The 17,837-nt window shown below is 48.6% G+C and overlaps 1 protein-coding gene across 7 annotated transcripts in view; it reads right to left on the reverse strand.

Moving 5' to 3' along the window:
- GPSM1 (G protein signaling modulator 1) overlaps positions 1-17,837 on the reverse strand; it is a 324,213-nt gene that overhangs the window by 231,219 nt on the left and 75,157 nt on the right. For 2 of the 7 annotated variants that reach the window (XM_068249096.1, XM_068249094.1), the window contains one exon: positions 11,471-11,563. The exons of 3 other annotated variants lie outside the window; for them this stretch is intronic. In XM_068249096.1, the coding sequence (XP_068105197.1) occupies positions 11,471-11,563 (93 nt within the window). Of the gene's footprint in view, positions 1-6,535; positions 7,011-11,470; positions 11,564-13,800; positions 13,821-17,837 lie in introns of those variants that run through there. 2 more of the 7 variants (XM_068249098.1, XM_068249093.1) reach the window with 2 other exon arrangements.

Raw genomic sequence — 17,837 nt, forward strand, 5'->3', positions numbered from 1 at the left:
GCCGTTAGCCCTGCCCCAACCAGGAAGCGCTCCCCCGCTGTACGGAGGAGATTTGGGGGATCAGGGACCCCCATTAAGCCGCGGGATAGCGGCGTTTTAGCAGGGGCACACGTGCCCCTGCTAGCTATGAGGTCTGAAGCGAGATTTATTCTCGCTTCAGACTCTCTTTAAAGAGAACCCGAGGTGGCCTTGTATTACGTAAGTGGGGCACAGAGGCTGGTTGGGCACACTAACACCAGCCTCTGTTGCCCCATCGTGTGTGTCAAAGACCCCCCTGCTCGCCGCTAAACTCCCCGCAGTGCTGGCGACACGCAGCGCGTCGCCAGCACAATGTTTACTCTATCGCTGTCTGTCAGTGCCGCTCCCACGCCTCCTCCGCATCGCCGCTACCCGCCCTCGTCCCTTCCCTCCAATCAGCGGGAGGGAAGGGACGAGGGCGGGTAGCGGCGATGCAGAGGAGGCGGCGGAGCGGCGCTGACAGACAGCGCTAGAGTAAACATTGTGCTGGCGACACGCTGCGTGTCGCCAGCTCTGCGGGGGTATAGCGGCGAGCAGGGGGGTCTTTGACACACACGATGGGGCAACAGAGGCTGGTGTTAGTGTGCCCAACCAGCCTCTGTGCCCCACTTACGTAATACAAGGCCACCTCGGGTTCTCTTTAAAAGGGGTACATGCCAATAAAATGTTGAGAAACACTGCTCTAAACCAGTGGTCCTCATTCTAAAGTCCGCGGGCCGAATGTGGACCCCCACACACAAAATGTATTATAGATGCAGTCAGCTACATTTTTAAATATTGGTGGTTCACATATAGAATGAAGCCAGAAAGCAGTCATTCGCTGGTTTCCAATCAAATTCCACATCAGGTGACACTGTGTTCCAATTGGACTGAAGGTTGTCACCTTAGTATGCATCACTGTCTGGCCCGCAAAGACTTCTATGTATACTCCCCCCCTGCAGTCTGAAGTATGTTGACCCTTGCTCTAAACTCTCTAAACACATACAGGGTGCATTTCTATATGTTTTTCCTTCTGTTCTGTGCAAGAGTTCAGGTCCACATTAAGCTGGGCGCATAATACTTGTGTTTCTGGTGACTTTTCTGCCCCGTGCGGTTTGGCGGTTTATCCTGTGTTTGCTGTTTTTGTGCCTTTTCCGTTTTTAATAAACATGCATATTCAACAAGTGAAATAATACGGTATTAAATCTAATTTAAAGGGGAGCTGAAGAGAGAGGTATACGGAGGCTGCCATGTTTATTTCCTTTTAAGCAATACCAGTTGTCTGGCAGCCCTGCTGATCCTCTGCCTCTAATACTATTAGCCATAGCCCCTGAACAAGCATGCAGCAGATCAGGTGTTTCTGACATTATTGTCAGATCTGACAAGATTAGCTGCATGCTTGTTTCTGGTGTTATTCAGATACTACTGCAGAGAAATAGACCAGCAGGGCTGCCAGGCAACTGGTATTGATTAAAAGGAAATAAATATGGCAGCCTCCGTATACCTCTTACTTCAGGTCCCCTTTACTGCAATTCACATACAGTATACAAATAGAATGAACTTGCTGTTCGATTTTAAAATGCACATAAAATCGCGTTATGAATAGCAGAGATATGAGAATGTTTGTGTAGCCCATTAGGCAGAGAACACACTTGCATTTTTCCCCGCAATGGCCGACTTTCCATCATAGTGCGTCAGTGTTTGTGATCGCATTTTCCGCACTCGCTCCCCGAATTTTTAGATGTGGCGAAATACATTTAAATTATGAAAGTTTGCGTCGTGTAGTAAAAAAGACAAAAACCTGTGCACTGTAACATTGGAGGGAAAACCATAAACGCAATATCGACCACTAACGATGAGCGTTTCCTGAGCGGGGCCACTGACTTCATGGGCCAGTGAAAGTGCGCACGTTTTGCCATATGCGTAAAATACGCACGATTCCAGCAAGTGTTTCTTGCCATAGATTAACATTATTTGCGAATTGGAATGCTTTTTCCACTCCGCCCCGGACTTCAGTGTGAGGGCGGGGGGGGGGGGGGGGGCAATGCTTGGGTACACAGAGATGGCAGAGCTGGGGCAGCACGGTGGCGTAGTGGTTGGCACTCTCGCCTTGCAGCGTTGGATCCCCAGTTTGAATCCCAGCCAGGGCATTATCATGCATGGAGTTTATGTGTTCTCTCCGTGTCTGCGTGGGTTTCCTCCGGGCATTCTGGTTTCCTCCTGCGTCCCAAAAACATACCGTTAATTGGCTTCCTTCTAAATTGGCCCTAGACTATAGGTGCGTACACGCATCCAACTTAAAACCTGATTGTCATTTAAACTGGTCTTTAGAGCGACTTGAAGTGCAAACAACAAGTCATTCAGACGTCCTGTAGTGTACACACTGACCAACAGAGCGGCTGATATCCTAATTAAAATGTTGCGTAACCAACTTGAAAATGGACTTGATAGAACAATGGACTAGATTAAACCACTGATCAAACGACTGTTTGTCTGAACGTCTATTAGTTGGACTGGAAGTCGCTTGTACACACGTACGGACCAGACAGTCGTTTGAACGACAGTTGGTCCAACTGATCTTCCAAGCGGATCGGGCAAACCGGGTGTTAGTTGCTCGACAGCGTGTACACACGTCCAACTTGTCGACTAGTTCAAACAATAAGTCGGACGACAAGTTGGGCGGAAAATCAGGATGTGTGTACGTACCTTATGATACATACACTACACTATACACACATAGACATATGACTATGATAGGATTAGACTGTGAGCTCCTCTGAGGACAGTCAGTGACATGACTATGTACTCTGTAATGTGCTGCAGGAGATGTCAGTGCTATATAAATACATCATAATATTATGGTAGGACATTAGACTATGGTAGGATTAGATTGTGAGCCCCTCTAAAGACAGTCAGTGACATGACTATGTACTCTGTAATGTGCTGCAGGAGATGTCAGTGCTAAATACATAATAATAATATGGTAGGACATTAGACTATGACTATGGTAGGATTAGATTGTGAGCTCCTCTGAGGACAGTCAGTGACAGGACTATGTACTCTGTAATGTGCTGCAGGAGATGTCAGTGCTATATAAATACATAATAATAATATGGTAGGACATTACACTATGCCTATGGTAGGATTAGAGTGTGAGCTCCTCTGAGGACAGTCAGTGACATGGCTATGTACTCTGTAATGTGCTGCAGAAGATGTCAGTGCTATATAAATACATAATAATAATATGGTAGGACATTAGACTATGACTATGGTAGGATTAGAGTGTGAGCTCCTCTGAGGATAGTCAGTGACATGACTATGTACTCTGTAATGTGCTGCAGGAGATGTCAGTGCTATATAAATACATAATAATAATATGGTAGGACATTACACTATGCCTATGGTAGGATTAGAGTGTGAGCTCCTCTGAGGACAGTCAGTGACATGGCTATGTACTCTGTAATGTGCTGCAGAAGATGTCAGTGCTATATAAATACATAATAATAATATGGTAGGACATTAGACTATGACTATGGTAGGATTAGAGTGTGAGCTCCTCTGAGGATAGTCAGTGACATGACTATGTACTCTGTAATGTGCTGCAGGAGATGTCAGTGCTATATAAATACATAATAATAATATGCTAGGACATTAGGCTATGACTATGGTAGGATTAGAGTGTAAGCTCCTCTGAGGACAGTCAGTGACATGACTATGTACTCTGTAAAGTGCTGCAGAAGATGTCAGTGCTATATAAATACATAATAATAATAATAATAATAGGCGGGGTACAGCGGAGCTGCTGGTAATGTTAGTCACCATGGGGAGTGTTGGATACATTCTGTGCCCGGTCTGTCCTTCATATCCAGCTCTTCGAGGCTTTATAATAGTTCCTGAATATTGCTGTTTGCAGATCCATCATTAATCCCTTTAAATTGCAGCCCCTGTATGTACCGAACACCCACACTGTGCGACATAAATGTATAACAACATATTACACCTCGAAACAGTACATATAAAGCAGGAACTCACACTGGTAAAATCATTTACATGAAGCCAAAGCCTTTCACAAGAAGATCTAAAAATACAAGTCGAGGATTACAGGGCAGCTCCAAGCCAACTGCTGAACACACAGATGACACACCTCTATGGGACGTTATGTACCTCACAATGCATCATGGCGACATATGCATTCACCATATAATATTCTGCCCACCCCTGCAGAGCATGTCCTCTTGTGATCCGCCCACCCCTGCAGAGCATGTGCTCTTCTGATCCGCCCACCCCTGCAGAGCATGCCCTCTTGTGATACACCCACCCCTGCAGAGCATGTGCTCTTGTGATCTGCCCACCCCTGCAGAGCATGTGCTCTTCTGATCCGCCCACCCCTGCAGAGCATGTGCTCTTCTGATCCGCCCACCCCTGCAGAGCATGTCCTCTTGTGATCCGCCCACCCCTGCAGAGCATGTCCTCTTGTGATCCGCCCACCCCTGCAGAGCATGTGCTCTTCTGATCCGCCCACCCCTGCAGAGCATGTCCTCTTGTGATCCGCCCACCCCTGCAGAGCAGGTCCTCTTGTGATCCGCCCACCCCTGCAGAGCATGTGCTCTTCTGATCCGCCCACCCCTGCAGAGCATGTCCTCTTGTGATCCGCCCACCCCTGCAGAGCATGTCCTCTTGTGATCCGCCCACCCCTGCAGAGCATGTCCTCTTGTGATCCGCCCACCCCTGCAGAGCATGTCCTCTTGTGATCCGCCCACCCCTGCAGAGCATGCCCTATTGTGATACACCCACCCCTGCAGAGCATGTGCTCTTGTGATCCGCCCACCCCTGCAGAGCATGTGCTCTTGTGATCTGCCCACCCCTGCAAAGCATGTGCTCTTGTGATCTGCCCACCCCTGCAAAGCATGTGCTCTTGTGATCCGCCCACCCCTGCAGAGCATGTGCTCTTGTGATCTGCCCACCCCTGCAGAGCATGTGCTCTTGTGATCTGCCCACCCCTGCAGAGCATGTGCTCTTGTGATCTGCCCACCCCTGCAGAGCATGTGCTCTTGTGATCTGCCCACCCCTGCAGAGCATGTGCTCTTGTGATCTGCCCACCCCTGCAGAGCATGTGCTCTTGTGATCTGCCCACCCCTGCAGAGCATGTGCTCTTGTGATCTGCCCACCCCTGCAGAGCATGTGCTCTTCTGATCTGCCAACCCCTGCAGAGCATGTGCTCTTCTGATCCGCCCACCTCTGCAGAGCATGCCCTCTTGTGATACACCCACCCCTGCAGAGCATGTGCTCTTGTGATCTGCCCACCCCTACAGAGCATGTCCTCTTGTGATCTGCCCACCCCTGCAAAGCATGTGCTCTTCTGATCCGCCCACCTCTGCAGAGCATGTGCTCTTGTGATCTGCCCACCCCTGCAGAGCATGCCCTCATGTGATCTGCCCACCCCTGCAGAGCATGCCCTCATGTGATCTGCCCAACCCTGCAGAGCATGTGCTCTTGTGATCTGCCCACCCCTGCAGAGCATGCCGTCATGTGATCTGCCCACCCCTGCAGAGCATGCCCTCATGTGATCTGCCCACCCCTGCAGAGCATGTGCTCTTGCGATCTGCCCACCCCTGCAGAGCATGTGCTCTTGTGATCTGCCCACCCCTGCAGAGCATGTGCTCTTGTGATCCGCCAACCCCTGCAGAGCATGTGCTCTTGTGATCCGCCCACCCATGCAGAGCATGCCCTTATGTGATTCACCCACTCCAGCAGAGCATGTCATCTCGTGGTCTGCCCACCCCTGCAGAGCATGTGGTCTTGTGATCTGCCCACCCCTGCAGAGCATGTGCTCTTGTGATCTGCCCACTCCTGCAGAGCATGTGCTCTTGTGATCTGCCCACTCCTGCAGAGCATGTGCTCTTGTGATCTGCCCACCCCTGCAGAGCATGTGCTCTTGTGATCTGCCCACCCCTGCAGAGCATGCCCTCATGTGATCTGCTCCCTCCCTTTTCAACTTTTAACACCTTTGAGAACAACAAAAAAAGAAAGCCTCATCTACAGGGACACAGAACGCAATAAAACACTTGTTTGATCTATCCCAACGGAGAGTTATGTATTTAATTAGACGTTGATTTAGGCTAGCGCCATTATGAGGATCAAACATTTTTTAAAGACAAACTTTAAGCCCCCTGTGCCCCTTGTGCAATGTGACCTGCAGGGCCCTCATACTATGTAAACTCCAGGGCCTTTAAAGTTGCTTCTGTGTAGCAGGACTCATAAAGGATCATGTGATCAGTCTGATCAGGTGATAGATTTGGAAGGCTCTGATTGGCTGGTCATAATTAGGTGTCATATGTCTTTGTAGCAAGCAGGAAGGAATCCCAGCCAATCAGCGCCTTAGAAATCTCTCACCTGATCACATGCTTCTCCATAAGTTCTGCTCCACAGAAACTGTAAGGACCATCTCTTCCCGGACACCATACTGGAGTCCTACCATAGACCCCATGATGCCCATCCTGAATAGGGCTGCCAAAATAGGTCACCCCAGTCTGCTCACCTCTTCTTGTGCATGTTCCGAGTCTTCTGGACATACAGCCACAGCTCCAGGGCCAGGGGGAGCAGCAGGACCCGGGGACGGGGCCCACAGTACACAATCCGGCACATGGCCTTCTCTCCTAGACTCAGGCTGGTGCCAGTATCCTCCATCTGTGACTCTGACATCATGGCAGTGGTGCCCTTCCTTCTACCGGTATTTTAGCTGACAACCAATAGCCAAGCTCAGCGGTACTCTTGGTAGGTTCGGTGACACAATTTCAGCACCCCCAGAAAGTAAACATTCCCTGGCAGTCGTCACTCAATGGCTCCTGTCCCTGGCAGGTGCTCTGGGGAAGGTCTTGTGGTTGACAGGAATACCTCCCGAGCTTCTGTAGATAGTGGGAATGCCAAGAATCATGGACCAGGTCTTCTGGAGGGCAAGGAGCACACAAGTCATTGTGCAGAGAGGGTCTGCATCTCGTCCAGCGATTAAAGATGCTCTGTCCGGCTATGGGCGGCTTTCTCTTCTCTGGCCGAGCTTGGACCTCGCATCAGAATCTTAAAGACACCCCCCCCCCCACTCTCTGTGTGCCGACTCCCCCCTGGCACCCTCCACCTCAGCTGTCACAAGCAATATGCTGTCCTGTCCATTGCTTTCCTCAAGCTGTTGGTTCCAGTGAGCACTTGACAGCTGCCGGGCCTGGCTGCTCTCCGAGGGTTGCGTTGGCCAACGTCTCTTCTCAGCCAACTTCAAGGTCCTCTTGTGACTCGTCTCAATGACTCCCTCTGGAACCTCTCAGGGCACGGTCCCGTGCGCACCTAGCAGAGGCGAGGTCAGCGGTAGCCGGCTCCTCCGGCATTATCCATCTGTAAGGGAACCGAATCCTCTCTGATCCGGCAAATCTGTCATATCAGAGCAATGACAAAGAGGATCTGTGCAGGCCGCTCCATATGCTGCCGTTCAGAGAGAGGTGGCCTGACCGGCCAGACAGATAACGACACCCGGATAAAGAGGGGTGAAAAGGGCGGATCAGCGAAGGTCAACGGTGGATTTAAGTCGCAACATTTTTATTATGCATTAAAGATGAACTGTACTAAAAATAACATAATTAATAAAATTGCTTATTCTTTCCAATATTCATTTATAGATAATATTGTCAATGTTTGCTCACAATAAAAATCTTTCCTCTCCCCGATTTACATCCTGATATTTATCACATCTTTAGTTCTGCCAGGTGATCCGTACGGAATGTTCGTTACTGAGAGTTCTATACACAGAAGGAGATATTGCTGGCTTAACAGATGGAAAAAGTCATTATTACCCACAATACAATGAGGTTCACAGACAGGAAACTGTCAGGACCATGGTTGTGACATCACACTGTGGGAGGGGTTTCACTGCAATATCAGCCGTACAGACCCCCCTGATGATCTATTAGAGAAAAGGAAAAGAAAAGGGGGTATTAGCTACTGATTGGGATGAAGATCCATTGCTCTTTAAGAATTCTGATAAAAAATGACTGTGTGGGACATAAAAAGGCCCTTTTCCATTAGCCGCGATCCACTTGAACAAGCGGATCACAGGCGTTTTGCAGATGGTTAGTGCACCGAGATTTCCATGTGAATCGCGCTGCACTTTTTCCATTAGCGCGCTTTGATTTTTGACCGAGCGCAATCGTAGTGCTCAATTATTGCCACAATTGCGTTTCGCTCCCAACGGTAAACGTCGTAATCGCACCGAGAAGAAAAGGAAGCTTTTGCAATTGCGTTTGCAAGTTGAAAAGGAGCCTAAAGAGACCCAGCATCCAAATCAACAATGACATAACCCCAATGCACTATGTTTCACAACATTTCTACAATGCATTAAATAAACGTATTCCTCAGATTATATCAGTAATCGCAGTTCTGTCACCAAACAGCTCTTCCCTTCTTATCAGCTTAGAAAGGTCAAATAGATCATCAAAGATCATCGTTTTTACCAGGGCTGTGGAGTCGGTACAAAAATCTTCCGACTCCTCAGTTTATGAAATCACCGACTCTGACTCCGACTCCGGGTACCCAAAATTGCTCCGACTCAGACTCCTCGACTCCACAGGCCTGGCATTTACAAGAAAGCCCTTATTATTATTTAGTATTTATATAGCACCAACATATTACGCAGCGCTGTACAGCATATATATTGTCTTGTCACTAACTGTCCATCAGAGGAGCTCACAATCTAGTCCCTACCATAGTCATATGTCTATGTATGTATCATGTAGTGTGTGTATCGTACTCTAGGGCCAATTTAGGGGGAAGCCAATTAACTTATCTGTATGTCTTTGGGATGTGGGAGGGAACTGGAGCACCCAGAGGAAACCCACACAGACAGGGGCAGAACATACAAACTCCTGCAGATAGTGCCCTGGCTGGGATTCCAACCTGGGACCCAGCGCTGCAAGGCAAGAGCGCTAACCACTACGCCACCGTGCTGCCCTTGTTGCCTAATGAGTACTCAGAGTCAAGATTGTGAAGCTTGGAGATGTCGGGGGACCCAGAGCTTCCTTTATATCATTTTGGGGGGGTTGTGATTGGAAACGGGGAGGGGGGGTTAATCAAGGACGAAATGGCTGAGAGTATTTTTATTGCGCCGGAAAGTTGTTGTCAGTCTCTCACATACGTCAGGTTAAAGTCGCCATTGCGGCAGCAAATTACTGATTATTATGAAAGTCATTACTCGCAATTAAGTGAAATTAAGAAAAATCACTTTGGTTGGCATCTGGAGACACTGAGGGGGGATGGGGGAAGGGGGGGGGGGGGCGTGGTGCAGCCAAATACAGCCTCCAACCGCAGAGAGCAAGGAAGAGGGGTACCAGGGATCTGGGGGGGGGGGGGGGGGAGGTCTGGGGTATTATAATGTCCCACACAAGGACCAAGTCACATCTTACCAGCACAGAGGATACTGCCATGGCCAAGTTTAAAGTGGACCTGAACTCTTGCACAGGACAGTAGGAAAACATAGATAATTCCAACCTGTATGTATATAGAGAGTTTAGCCTGCCTAATTCCCCCTTGTCTGTAATCACTAATCACCACTGTAATTTGATCCCTCAGCTGTGTCAGCTGGCTGACACGGCAGAGCAATTAATTGGTAAACACAGGATGTTAACCCTATATCTGCTTCCATGAAAGCATAAAGTAGACACTGCAGATTTATTGCAGGATTTGTACAAAGAAATGTTTTTCTCTAAAGGTTATTATGCTGTTGCTCATCTTTTTAGAGCAGAGAGGAAGTTCTGAGTTCAGGACTTAAATTGTCTCTAAAACAAACTGACAGATTGGGAGGGGCTCAGAATGTACAGAGTGACAGGATCAGCTCTATGCTTTCTATGGATCAGCTTCCACTAAGAGGATTTGCCGAGGGGAAGCGTAAGGAATCTATACTGAGTTCTATTAACCTGTTCCTCACACTTCAGTCTGCGCACAGGATTATGGGTAACCCCAGGAGGTGTCCGCAGCCCACCCTCCCCCTGCCTGATACAGGAGGCGGGGCCTGCAGGCCTCTAAGAGCTCGTTCAGAATATTATATAATTATGTATAAAGTCAGTGTTTGTCCCATTGTAAAATATTTCCACTCCCTGATTTACATTCTGACATTTATCACATGGTGACATTTTTACTGCTGGCAGGTGATGTCACCGGAAGGAGATGTTTTGGCAGTTGGACCCAGCTGTAAACAGCTGTTATTTCCCACAATGCAACGGGGTTCACAGACAGGAAACTACCAGGACCATGGTCCTCACAGTTTCCTGTGGGAGAGGTTTCACCACAATATCAGCCATACAGACCCCCGATGATCCGTTTGTGAAAAGGAATAGATTTCTCATGGGAAAGGGGGTATCAGCTACTGATTGGGATGAAGTTCAATTCTTAAGTTTTGCATGGTAACAAGTTCTAAATAACAGAAAATACAGAAAAACGTTGACACACACATTCTGCTATCGCTCAAAGAAACTTTAAATCTAGGAAACGTATGTATTCTAAGGAGTACTGAACCAATACGTTATAAGGACCAGCGACAAAACTAAGCAGTTAAAATTTGACAGGTGTTGGACAAGTCCATCTCCTCATGGGGGATTCTCAGGGGTTTCTTTTGTTTTCAAATGCATTCCCTGAACGGCAGATAAACTGCCAAAATAGTTAGGGCCCGTTCACACTGCACGCGTTTCCAGCCGCGTTTTGGAAATGCGTGCAGGTGGCCGATACGCACGACATCAGACATTGCATAGAGTGCAATGTCTGATGTTCACACTGCATGCGTTCCGGACCTGTGCGGTCCGGGAACGCATGCTGCACGCAGATTTTGCTAAAACGCGTGGCTGTCCCATTCACTTTTCAGTGATGGGATCAGCCACGCAACGCACACAAACGCGGATGGCCATGCGTTCGTACGCGTTGCGGTCCGCACGCGTTCCGCACGCATGGCCATCCGCATTTGTGATCTGAACGGGCCCTAAGATACCAGCCAGCCTCCCTAATCACTTGCACACTATTTTGGCTCTTTAGGTGCTCATTAATGGTACAATTTTCTCACCAAATGCGATCTTTCGATGTGATTTTTGCGACTGAAAATAATCAGAATGTAATTATCGATTGTTTATATTTACTGAGCGATTATTTCTTCAAATTTGATCATAAAATACAACTTTTGGATCGATTTTATCTTACTGAGCAATCGACCAAAGAATTGTTCCTTATCGATTGCCTTTATAAACAGAAAACTTTCTATACAATTCGATCATTAAAATTGCGTCGAAAGATCACTTTTGGTGAAAAATTGTACCGTTAATGGGTACCTTTAAACTAACCAACTGCTGTTCAGGAAATTCTTTTCACAACAAAGAAAATCCTGAGAATCCCCCATGAGTAGAAGGACTAGTCCAAAACCTGTCAGTTCTGTCAGATTTAAAGTGCTTACTTTTTTTGCTGGAGTGGTCCTTTAAGAACAATGGATAAACTGTGATTGTTTTTCATCCAATATGATTCCTTCATTGATTCGATTAATCGATAACTGGAGGACAAAATCAAACCGTTCATTTAAAAAAAAATGTAAACAATCAATGCATTTACAAATATCCTAAAAATCGATAGTTTAAGACGTCTGTGCTGAGATCTGTAGGTGTGTGGCCACAGGCAGCTCCCACAGCTGGGATATGTTGCTGGTAAAAGGAGCATTTTCAGTATTGGAAAGTTTTGTGGTCGCCGGAGAAGTTCTGTGTTTGGAGGATGATGGAGTTTGTTGGCTTCAGTGGTTGTTTTTAGACGTCGCCCAGACGCGTTCTCTCTCCGCAGACTCGCGGGAAATCTCAGCTCAGCTGCCTCCACCAAACAACCAGCAACAGAGACAACACAGGAAAGCAGAGCAGCGAATAGGAAGAAGGTCAATATCAACAGTGATTTCCTGATGTCATTATACATCACTCAGGCCATTTCCACCCCCATGGGATAAACTGGCAGCTAATACCCAGAGGGTGCCAACACAGCCATCCGCCATTCCAACACTTACAGATCAGCACACACTGCAGCTAGTTTACTATCCGTACAGGCACACAGTAACAGCTTATACTGTACATACTGGAGGTAGCAGAGATCAGCACACGCTGCAGCTAGTTTACTATCAGTACAGGCACAGAGTAACAGCTTATACTGTACATACTGGAGGCAGCAGAGATCAGCACACACTGCACCTAGTTTACTATCAGTACAGGAACAGAGTAACAGCTTATACTGTACATACTGGAGGCAGCAGAGATCAGCACAAACTGCACCTAGTTTACTATCAGTACAGGCACAGAGTAACAGCTTATACTGTATATAGTGGAGGCAGCAGAGATCAGCACACACTGCAGCTAGTTTACTATCAGTACAGGCACAGAGTAACAGCTTATACTGTACTTACTGGAGGTAGCAGAGATCAGCACACACTGCAGCTAGATTACTATCAGTACAAGCACAGAGTAACAGCTTATACTGTACATACTGGAGGCAGCAGAGATCAGCACACACTGTGGCTAGTTTACTATCAGTACAGGCACAGAGTAACAGCTTATACTGTACATACTGGAGGTAGCAGAGATCAGCACACACTGCACCTAGTTTACTATTAGTACAGGCAAAGAGTAACAGCTTATACTGTACATACTGGAGGCAGCAGAGATCAGGACACGCTGCAGCTAGTTTACTATCAGTACAGGCACAGAGTAAAAGCTTATACTGTACACACTGGAGGCAGCAGAGATAAGCACACACTGCACCTAGTTTACTATCAGTACAGGGACACAGTAACAGCTTATACTGTACATATTGGAGGTAGCAGAGATCAGCACACACTGCACCTAGTTTACTATCAGTACAGGGACACAGTAACAGCTTATACTGTACATATTGGAGGTAGAAGAGATCAGCTCACGCTGCAGCTAGTTTACTATCAGTACAGGAACACAGTAACAACTAATACTGTACATACTGGATGTAGCAGAGATCACACGCTGCAGCTAGTTTACTATCAGTAAAGGCACTAAGTAATAGCTTATACTGTACATACTAGGGGTAGCAGATATCAGCACACGCTGCAGCTAGTTTACTATTAGCACAGGCACAGAGTAACAGCTTATACTGTAAAATACTGGAGGTAGCAGAGATCAGCCCACACCGCAGCTTGTTTACTATCAGTACAGGCACAGAGTAACAGCTTATACTGTACACACTGGGGGCAGCAGAGATCAGCACACGCTGCAGCTAGTTTACTATCAGTACAGGCATAGAGTAACAGCTTATACTGTACATACTGGGGACAGCAGAGATCAGCACACACTGCAGCTAGTTTACTATCAGTACAGGCACAGACTACAGCTTATACTATACATATTGGAGGTAGCAGAGATCAGCCCACACCGCAGCTAGTTTACTATCAGTACAGGCACAGAGTAACAGATCAGGTGCTCTGACTGAAGTGTGACTGGATTAGCAGAATTTTTGTTTCAGGTGTGTGATTCAGACTCTACTGCAGCCAAAGAGATCAGCAGGGCAGCCAGGCAACTGGCATTGTTTAACAAGAAATAAATATGACAGCCTCCATATCCCTCTCACTTCAGGTGTGCTTTAAACTGAATTTCCAGAAAAACAAGAATTTGTACTAATGCAGTCCCCGACCACCCTGAAATTAGAAGTACAGTAACCCATGGCAACCTCATGTCCTCCTTACCCTCATCTGATTGGTTGCCTGGGTGTCACAGCATTTTGCAGTACCTCATTAGACGAGTTTTGGGGTGTCCGGAATAAGCGTTAGAATGCAGCTCCCAGAATGCCTTGCAGCGCCCGGCGTTGGCACCCGTGCCTCAGCAACGCTCGGATGTGTCTGGCAGTCGGCAGAAGATCAGGGCATGTGGGTAGATGTGGGCGGCAGAAGCAGAGAGCCCCGCCATATGTCTGCCTGGCTCCTCCATCCGAGATCTGCGAACGCCACAGCGCTGTGTTTATCCACCGAGGCACAAACGCCAGCTTTTATCACCGCTATTATGTGTTATGGAAATATTGTGACTGCCGGCTGTAAATTCAGCTTCAGGGAAGAGAGCTCGGAGAATCGCGGCCTCGCAAAGCGGAGAAAAATCACAGCCGTCTGCAACCGATCAAACGCCAACTCCAAAATAACATATTATTTCACTTCTGAGCAGGCATATGTGGGCTGAACCATCTGACTGTGTCTTCTCTGAGAGTCTATTGCTGACATTTCTCTGCAGTGGTTTGTGTCTCATCCTCCCCCAAAATAGTGAGATCTCCCTGCTGTGGTTTGTGTCTCCGCCCCTCCAACAATGGTGAGATCTCCCTGCAGTAGTTTGTGTCTCCCCCCCCTCCCACAATGGTGACATCTCCCTGCAGTAGTTTGTGTCTCCTCCCCTCCCACAATGCTGAGATCTCCCTGCAGTAGTTTGTGTCTCCTCCCCTCCCACAATGCTGAGATCTCCCTGCAGTAGTTTGTGTCTCCTCCCCTCCCACAATGCTGAGATCTCCCTGCAGTAGTTTGTGTCTCCTCCCCTCCCACAATGGTGAGCTCTCCCTGCAGTAGTTTGTGTCTCCTCCCCTCCCACAATGGTTAGATCTCTCTGCAGTGGTTTGTGTCTCCTCCCCTCCTACAATGGTGAGATCTTCCTGCAGTAGTTTGTGTCTCCTCCCCTCCCACAATGGTGATAGATCTCCCTGCAGTAGTTTGTGTCTCCTCCCCTCCCACAATGGTGAGATCTCCCTGCAGTAGTTTGTGTCTCCTCCCCTCCCACAATGGTGAGATCTCCCTGCAGTAGTTTGTGTCTCCTCCCCTCCCACAATGGTGAGATCTCCCTGCTGTGGTTTGTGTCTCCTCCCCTCCCACAATGGTGATAGATCTCCCTGCAGTAGTTTGTGTCTCCTTCCCCCCCCACAATGGTGAGATCTCCCTGCAGTAGTGTGTGTCTCCTCCCCTCCCACACTGGGGAGATCTCCCTGCAGTAGTTTGTGTCTCCTCCCCTCCCACAATGGTGAGATCTCCCTGCAGTACTGTGTCTCCTCCCCTCCCACAATGGTGATAGATCTCCCTGCAGTAGTTTGTGTCTCCTCCTCTCCCACAATGGTGAGATCTCCCTGCTGTGGTTTGTGTCTCCTCCCCTCCCACAATGGTGATAGATCTCCCTGCAGTAGTTTGTGTCTCCTCCCCTCCCACAATGGTGAGATCTCCCTGCAGTAGTGTGTGTCTCCTCCCCTCCCACACTGGGGAGATCTCCCTGCAGTAGTTTGTGTCTCCTCCCCTCCCACAATGGTGAGATCTCCCTGCAGTACTGTGTCTCCTCCCCTCCCACAATGGTGATAGATCTCCCTGCAGTAGTTTGTGTCTCCTCCCCTCCCACAATGGTGAGATCTCCTTGCAGTAGTTTGTGTCTCCTCCCCTTCCACAATGGTGAGATCTCCCTGCAGTAGTTTGTGTCTCCTCCCCTTCCACAATAGTGAGATCTCCCTGCAGTAGTTTGTGTCTCCTCCCCTTCCACAATTTTGAGATCTCCCTGCAGTAGTTTGTGTCTCCTCCCCTCCCATAATGGTGATAGATCTCCCTGCAGTAGTTTGTGTCTCCTCCCCTCCCACAATTGTGAGCTCTCCCTGCAGTAGTTTGTGTCTCCTCCCCTCCCACAATGGTGATAGATCTCCCTGCAGTAGTTTGTGTCTCCTCCCCTCCCACAATTGTGAGATCTCCCTGCAGTAGTTTGTGTCTCCTCCCCTTCCACAATGGTGAGATCTCCCTGCAGTAGTTTGTGTCTCCTCCCCTTCCACAATTGTGAGATCTCCCTGCAGTAGTTTGTGTCTCCTCCCCTCCCACAATGGTGATAGATCTCCCTGCAGTAGTTTGTGTCTCCTCCCCTCCCACAATTGTGAGCTCTCCCTGCAGTAGTTTGTGTCTCCTCCCCTCCCACAATGGTGAGATCTCCCTGCAGTAGTTTGTGTCTCCTCCCCTCCCACAATGGTGAGATCTCCCTGCAGTTGTTTGTGTCTCCTCCCCTTCCACAATTGTGAGATCTCCCTGCAGTAGTTTGTGTCTCCTCCCCTCCAACAATGGTGAGATCTCCCTGCAGTGGTTTGTGTCTCCTCCCCTCCCACAATGGTGAGATCTCCCTGCAGTAGTTTGTGTCTCCTCCCACAATGGTGAGATCTCCCTGCAGTGGTTTGTATCTCCCTCTCCCACAATGGTGAGATCTCCCTGCAGTGGTTTGTGTCTCCTCCCCTCCCACAATGGTGAGATCTCCCTGCAGTAGTTTGTGTCTCCTCCCACAATGGTGAGATCTCCCTGCAGTGGTTTGTGTCTCCTCCCCTCCCACAATGGTGAGATCTCCCTGCAGTAGTTTGTGTCTCCTCCCACAATGGTGAGATCTCCCTGCAGTGGTTTGTATCTCCCTCTCCCACAATGGTGAGATCTCCCTGCAGTGGTTTGTGTCTCCTCCCCTCCCACAATGGTGAGATCTCCCTGCAGTAGTTTGTGTCTCCTCCCACAATGGTGAGATCTCCCTGCAGTGATTTGTATCTTCCTCTCCCACAATGGTGAGAGCTCCCTGCAGTGGTTTGTGTCTCCTCCCCTCCCACAATGGTGAGATCTCCCTGCAGTAGTTTGTGTCTCCTCCCACAATGGTGAGATCTCCCTGCAGTGGTTTGTATCTTCCTCTCCCACAATGGTGAGAGCTCCCTGCAGTGGTTTGTGTCTCCTCCCCTCCCACAATGGTGAGATCTCCCTGCAGTAGTTTGTGTCTCCTCCCACAATGGTGAGATCTCCCTGCAGTGGTTTGTATCTCCCTCTCCCACAATGGTGAGATCTCCCTGCAGTGGTTTGTGTCTCCTCCCCTCCCACAATAGTGAGATCTCCCTGCAGTAGTTTGTGTCTCCTCCCACAATGGTGAGATCTCCCTGCAGTGATTTGTATCTTCCTCTCCCACAATGGTGAGAGCTCCCTGCAGTGGTTTGTGTCTCCTCCCCTCCCACAATGGTGAGATCTCCCTGCAGTGATTTGTATCTTCCTCTCCCACAATGGTGAGAGCTCCCTGCAGTGGTTTGTGTCTCCTCCCCTCCCACAATGGTGAGATCTCCCTGCAGTAGTTTGTGTCTCCTCCCACAATGGTGAGATCTCCCTGCAGTGATTTGTATCTTCCTCTCCCACAATGGTGAGAGCTTCCTGCAGTGGTTTGTGTCTCCTCCCCTCCCACAATGGTGAGATCTCCCTGCAGTAGTTTGTCTCCTCCCACAATGGTGAGATCTCCCTGCAGTGGTTTGTATCTCCCTCTCCCACAATGGTGAGATCTCCCTGCAGTGGTTTGTGTCTCCTCCCCTCCCACAATGGTGAGATCTCCCTGCAGTAGTTTGTGTCTCCTCCCACAATGGTGAGATCTCCCTGCAGTGATTTGTATCTTCCTCTCCCACAATGGTGAGAGCTCCCTGCAGTGGTTTGTGTCTCCTCCCCTCCCACAATGGTGAGATCTCCCTGCAGTAGTTTGTGTCTCCTCCCCTCCCACAATGGTGAGATCTCCCTGCAGTAGTTTGTGTCTCCTCCCCTCCTATAATAAAGCTGTCTCTTACTGCTCACAGGTAATTATTCGATATATTGGCAGGGGAAGGGGGGTGGTATATACGGTTGGGGGGGCAGTTAGGGACCACTATCAGCGGTATGCGGATTTCCTGATATATGAAGCCATCTTTGATCCCCAAACAGTGGAAATAGTTTTCTACAAGTGCCCTGATTGAAGTGCAGGAATTTGGGGATCTCTGCAGAGCGCTGTGGT

The sequence above is a fragment of the Hyperolius riggenbachi genome, chromosome 8, assembly GCF_040937935.1.
Source record: "Hyperolius riggenbachi isolate aHypRig1 chromosome 8, aHypRig1.pri, whole genome shotgun sequence".
NCBI classification, from domain to species: domain Eukaryota; kingdom Metazoa; phylum Chordata; class Amphibia; order Anura; family Hyperoliidae; genus Hyperolius; species Hyperolius riggenbachi.